General features: G+C 41.8%; 1 protein-coding gene across 6 annotated transcripts in view; it reads left to right on the top strand.

The window, feature by feature from the left end:
* LRCH3 (leucine-rich repeats and calponin homology (CH) domain containing 3) overlaps window positions 1-6,617 on the top strand; it is a 96,418-nt gene that overhangs the window by 81,149 nt on the left and 8,652 nt on the right. For 4 of the 6 annotated variants that reach the window (XM_011961153.1, XM_011961151.1, XM_011961150.1 and 1 more), the window contains 4 exons: window positions 852-900; window positions 1,555-1,662; window positions 4,504-4,622; window positions 5,561-5,698. In XM_011961153.1, the coding sequence (XP_011816543.1) occupies window positions 852-900; window positions 1,555-1,662; window positions 4,504-4,622; window positions 5,561-5,698 (414 nt within the window). Of the gene's footprint in view, window positions 1-851; window positions 901-1,554; window positions 1,663-4,503; window positions 4,623-5,560; window positions 5,823-6,617 lie in introns of those variants that run through there. The other 2 variants (XM_011961154.1, XM_011961152.1) reach the window with 2 other exon arrangements.

Below are 6,617 nucleotides of genomic sequence, written 5' to 3'. Positions count from 1 at the left end.
CCTCCTCTTCCTCCTCCTCCTCTTCCTCCTTCCTCCTCCTCTTCCTCCTCCTCCTCTTCCTCTTCCTCTTCTTCCTCTTCCTCTTCTTCCTCCTCCTCCTCTTCTTCCTCTTCTTCCTCTTCTTCTCCTTCTCCTTCCTTCTTCTTTCTTCTTCTCCCCTGTTTTTTTTTTTTTTTAAAGAGGGGGTCAGGCTACACACAGTAGCTCATGCCTATAATCCAGCACTTTGGGAGGCTGAGGTAGGTTCATCACTTGAGCTCAGGAGATTGAGACTAACCTGGCTAACATGGCAAGAGCCTGTCTCTACAGAAAATACAAAACTGGGCATGGTGATGTGCTCCTAACTACTTGGGAGGCTGAGGTAGAAGGATCACCTGAGCCTGGGAGATCATGCCATTGCGCTCTAGCCTGGGTGACAAGAGTGAGAGACCCTGTCTCAAAAAGAGAGAGAGAGAGAGTTTCCCTCTGTCACCCAGGCTGGAGTGCAGTGGTGCAGTCATAGCTCACTGCAGCCTTTAATTGCTGGGCTCAAGTAATCCTCCCACCTCTGCCTCTACAGGAACACACCACCAGGTCTGTCTCATTTTTTAAATGTTTTGTAGAGACAGGGTCTCGCTATGTTGCCTCAGCTGGTCTCAACTCCTGCTCTCAAGTAATCCTCCCACCTCAGCCTCCAAAAGTACTGGGATTACAGGCACGAGCCACCATACCTGGCCCAAATTCTCATCTGTAGACTTAATCGTGAAGGAGAGTTACCTGTTTTTTGTCTTTTATAATTTCAAAATTACCATAAAAGTAGAAAGTATTTCTTCTTGAGTAACAATTATTGATATATGTCTGTTTCTCCACAGAGTGATGACAGACCTAATACTCTATTAAGTTCACCTACAACAGAAACAGGTAATAGACACAAAGGTGCACTTTACCACATCAAGATTATAATTCTTTATTTTTTATTTAAAAAATAATAATAAATAGAGACAAGGCCTTTCTATGTTGATCAGGGTGATCTCAAGCTCCTGGGCTCAAGGTGATCCTCCTGCCTTGTCCTCCCAAAGTGCTGGGATTACAGATGTCAGCCACAGCACCCTGCCAAGATTATAATTTTTTACCAAGATTTTCCTAAATTACTTGTTAGAGAGCTGTGACTGCTTTTTCTGAGATAGAAAGCAGATACAGAATTGGAAACCACTGGGTTTTTTTTTCCCCTTTTTAAATTAAATTGGTTGTTCAGCTAGTCAGCCATTTGATTTGAGTAAGTGAACAACGGCTAGCAGGGCCATAGGTCTGCAGGAGACTGTTCAGTACGTTAGCATTCATTCTGCCTGTATTGATACACCAAAAATAACATGACAATGTAAAATATATACAAGCAGGCCTCCTGCTTTCATGATTACTTTTCTGTACCAGACGTTTCATTATTAAATAGAGTTATTTTATATCTTTGCCATGTTTAATTTTATTTTTTACTTGCTACTTTTGTAACTTGTATGTCTGCCATTATATTTTCTTTTCATCTCCTTTAATCTCATTTTACTTTTCATGCTGATTTAGTTCATCATTCCTCTGCATATGCTTTTCCTGCTGTTATCCAGAGAAATCAGCCTCAGCGCCCTGAAAGCTTCCTTTTCCGGGCAGGTGGCAGGGCAGAAACCAACAAAGGTAGGTGGTAGTGACTTTAAAAGCCAGGTGCGAGGGGAGGTTTGCACAATGACACTAGCTGTTAAATGGATGCTTTTAAACTTCTACACCAAACTATCAGCTTGGCAAAAGCATGTGTCTGTGAACTCACTGATATTAAAGCCGGAAAATCTTACCTGAATTTGTTTGGATTAGGAAGTTTCTTAGTAACACCTAAAAGCAGATTATAGAGTGTTTGAACAAATAAAATGCTGTTTCAAGGCTTTAGAGAATGTTCTTTGTCTTGGTAATGAACTCTTTCACATTTTTCTATTGATAAAAGCTGTTTTCTTAATAATTTTTTAAAAATCTACTGAAAGTCTCATGTTCTTTTAGTTAATAATGACAGATTTCTCCCTGGTCCCAAAGAAGTTACCTGGGAGTGGAAACAAACATTTTAAGTCAAAAATAACGACTTTTGTCATGGTGGTGTGTGCCTGTGGTCCCAGCTACTTGGGAGGCTGGCGGGGAGGATTGCTTGAGTCCAGGAGTTCAAGGTTACAGTGAGTTATAATTAAAAGCACCACTGCTCTCCAGCTTGACCAACAGAGCAAGATTCTGTCTCTTAAAAAAAACAAAACAAAAATAAGGTCAGGCGCGGTGGCTCACGCCTGTAATCCCAGCGCTTTGGGAGGCCAAGGCGGGCAGATCACATCAGTCAGTTCGTGACCAGCCTGACTAACATGGTGAAACCCCATCTCTACTGAAAAGATACAAAAATCAGCTGGGCGTGGCAGCAGGCGCCTGTAATCCCAGCTACTCAGGAGGCTGAGGCAGGAGAATCTCTTGAACCTGGGAGCCAGAAGTTGCAGTGAGCCAAGATGGCACCACTATACTGCAGTGTCGGGGACAGAGTAAGACCATGTCTCAAAAAAACTGGCCAGGCGTGGTGGCAGGTGCCTGTAATCCCAGCTACTTGGGAGGCTGAGGCAGAGAGTCCCTTGAACCCAGGAGGTGGAGGTTGTAGTGAGCTGAGATTGCGCCACTGCACTCCAGCCTGGATGACAGTGTGAAACTTACGTCTCAACAAAAATTTAAAAATAGGCCAGGCGTGGTGGCACATGCGTGTAATCCTGGCACTTTGGGAGGTCGAGGTAGGTGGGATCACTTGAGCTCAGGAGTTCGAGATCTGCCTGTGCAACATGACAAAACCTGTCTCTTAAGAAAAAACAAAAAATTGGCTGGTTGCAGTGGCTCACGCCCGTAATCCCAGCTCTTTGGGAGGCCAAGACAGGCAGATCACGAGGTCAGGAGATCAAGACCATCCTGGCTAATATGGTGAAACCCTGTCTCCACTAAAAATACAAAAAAAATTAGCCAGGCGTGGTGGTGGGCGCCTGTAGTCCCAGCTACTCGGAAGGCTGAGGCAGGAGAATGGCATGAACCTGGGAGGTGGAGCTTGCAGTGAGCTGAGATTGTACAACTGCACTCCAGCGTGGGCAGCAGAGTGTGACTCCGTCTCAAAAAAAAAAAAATTAGGCATGGTGGTGCAGACCTGTAGTCACAGCTACTTGGGGGACTGAGGCGGGAGGATGGATTGAGCCCAGAAGGTTGAGGCCTGAAGTGAGTCAAGATTGCGCGACTGCACTCCAGCTTGAGTGACAAAGTAAAACCCTGTCTCAAAAAAAAACAAACACAACTTACCTTTAATGTTACCAACAGATGCATTCGCAGTAAGATTTAAAAGTCAAACTACAGATGCACTGCTGGTAAGAGTGGAAGAAAGCATGGAAGACTGTTATCAGTCAGCCTCCGTACCCTCGGATTCTGTATTTATGGATTGGACCAGTCATGGACAGAGAAGTTCAGAAACAAGACAACAATAATAAACAATGCCACAATAAAGAAATAATACAAATTTTGAAATATAGTAACAGTTTGGCATTTACATTATATGAAATAAGTAAGATAGAGATGAGTTAAAGTGTAGTATAAAGGAGGATATGCATAGTTTGTATGCAAACAATACTACATTTTATATGAGTGACTTGAGAATTCACCAAGTTTGGTATGAGAATGAGGGACGGTTTCTGGAACCAGTTTCCCCTGGATACTTAGGGATGACTGTGTATCCTGTGACCAGCAGTTTTACTTTTGAGAAATATGTACACGCGTGTGCCAAAAACGTGTGCAAAAATATTCATAGTAGCATTATTCATAAGAGCCAGAAACTGAATGTCCGTCAATAGAATGGATAAGTGAATTGTCGTATATTTGTACAACGGAATACCATGTAAGCAGTGAAAATGAACAAATTCCTGTATACAGCAACATGGATAAATCTCACAAACATACCATTGTTCAAAGGAAGCCAGAAACAAAAGAACACATACAATACAGCATAATTTATACAAAGTTCAAAAATGAACCAAACCAGTCAAAGTGTTAGAAGTCAGGATGCGGTTTTGAGCACTTTGGGTACTTATGGGCAGGGAGCACGGAAGGGGCTCCTGGGATTGGTAAGATTGCATTTGCATTTATAAACTTGATTGTGCTCACTTGGTGAGGAGAATTTATTGAGCAGTATGCTTACGATTTGCATATTTTTCTGTATGTGTATTGATTTTCAATAAAAACATTTTTAAGTGGCTGTAATCAAGCAAAAGTAGTTGAGTCAACTGGGTAACGAACATTATGTAGTTTTCTATACTATTCTCTGTTGTGTACATTTGAAAATCTCCATAATAAAAACCCTTTTGAAAAGTCAGTCCGGAAAGTAGGAAGCAATATACTGTACTTCAGGAGAACTGTGATGAGGCAGATCTGGAGGTTTTCCTAGCACTGCCAGTTGCCTTTCTGTCTTACATATTAATATTTTTATAGGTCATGCTTCACCCCTTCCTCCATCTGCCGCACTTACCACTGATTCTACAGATTCCATAACAAGACAGAATTCAAGACAGAGAGAAGAAGAGCTGGAATTAATAGATCAACTGCGTAAAGTATGTACATTGCCTTTGATTTACACTTTTTCAGTGTTATTGCTATAGACCATAATCCTGTAATCACATCTTGATTTGACACATCATTTTTATTTATTTATTTTTTTAGACAGAGTCTCGCTCTGTCACCCAAGCTGGAGTTCAGTGGGATGATCCTGGGTCACTGCAGCCTGTGCTTCCTGAGCAGCTGGGATTATAGCAATTCTTCTGCCTCAGCCTCCTGAGTAGCTGGGATTATAGGTGCCCATCACTGCACCCAGCTAATTTTTGTATTTTTAGTAGAGAAGGAGTTTCACCATGTTGGCCAGGCTGGTCTTGAACTCCTGACCGCAGGGTGATCCACTGGCCTTGACCTCCCAAAGTGCTGGGATTCCAGGCATGAGCTTCTGTGCCCAGCTGTAATTTTTAATGGAATCAACAGGTGCATTGTGTGCCATGTTTTGTGATGAATGTAAAACACTTTACCATTAAGGAAATTATTTTCAGCTATTTACTTAAAAAATGAGATGGCTTGTTCTATAAAGCTCAGTTCCTAGCTCTACTCATTTAAAGTTTTTCCTTTTTTTTCTACTTCATGTTATAAAGAAATATCATCAGATTAATAATTTATATGTGTGTGCACACATATATAAATATCACATCTATAGTGAGTGAGTGGCTCTTAACTTTATTTTGGAATTGAAGGAGAATCTAGTTTTTTTTTTTAAATCAGAAAGTTGTAAATGAATTTTTGTTGTACTTTGTACCACTATGGCCTGGCTGCCATCCATATATATTAGATCTCCTTAAGTTAGACTTAGGATAGAGCGATAAAATGGATGTTGTGGTACTTATTTCCTTTTTATCTTGATTTCTAATTAGATTTCATTGTAACTCCCTTATGTCCTATATGTCAATCATTCTTCAGTTAATGTATTACGTGGTTTTTGTTCTTTCAGCATATTGAGTACCGGTTGAAAGTGTCTCTGCCTTGTGATCTTGGAGCAGCTCTAACTGATGGTGTTGTTCTTTGCCATTTGGCTAATCATGTACGACCTCGATCTGTCCCAAGCATTCATGTTCCCTCACCAGCTGTAGTAAGTTGATAATGCTAAAAAGTCTTGGCTATTCATCAGATCATTTGTTAAGCACAGTGGACAGACATTTCTTAAGCACTGTGCTAGATATTAAGGTTACAGATATAAAGAGTCCAGTCTCTACCTTCCTGGTCTCACTTCTACTGGAGAAGAAACAGACATGTATGCAGTGTGATAAATGTTCTAAGAAAGGCATGTACAGTGTGTGTTACAGGGATACAAACACGGGCCACTTAACTCCGCCTGGAGAGTTCAGGGAAGCCTTCCCAGAACGGGCAAAATTTGAACGAATTCTTGAAGTTTAAGAAGGAATTTTCCAGCAGTACAGAGAGGGAAGGAGGCCTTCTGGGCATAGGATTTCTAGATTCAGAAGCTAAGGAAAGTTATGGCTTACTTAAGGAATTGGTAAATTGTTCAGAATGGATCATGCACAGGGTTGTAGATAAAAATGGGAAGGGGTAAGGCTAGAGAGGTAAGCTGGGGCTGTGGTACAAAGGCCTTATGAAGCATGTCAAGAAAGTTTACCCTAGTACAGACAATGAGGAAACACTGAATTAAAGAGGGAATACCATGATTATAATTGCAGTTTAGAATGATGAATCTAGGCTGGGCGCAGTGGCTCATGCTTATAATCTTAGCACTTTGGGAGGCCGAGGCAGACGGATTGCTTGAGCCCAGGAGTTTGAGACCAGCCAGGACAATATGGCAAAACCCGTCTCTATCAAAAATACAAAAATTAGATGGGCATGGTGGCATGTGCCTATAGTCCCAGCTACTCAGGAGGCTGACGTGGGAGGATCACTTGAGCCTGGGAGTTCGAGGCTGCAGTGAGCAGTGATTGTGCCAGTGCACTCCAGCCTGGGTGAGAGAGCAAGACCCTGTCTCAAAGGAAAAAAAAAAAAAAAATGATGAATTTGGT

This window comes from Colobus angolensis, unplaced genomic scaffold (genome assembly GCF_000951035.1).
Source record: "Colobus angolensis palliatus isolate OR3802 unplaced genomic scaffold, Cang.pa_1.0 Scaffold54, whole genome shotgun sequence".
Classification (NCBI taxonomy): domain Eukaryota; kingdom Metazoa; phylum Chordata; class Mammalia; order Primates; family Cercopithecidae; genus Colobus; species Colobus angolensis.
This window is presented reverse-complemented; position numbering and strand designations above follow the sequence as displayed.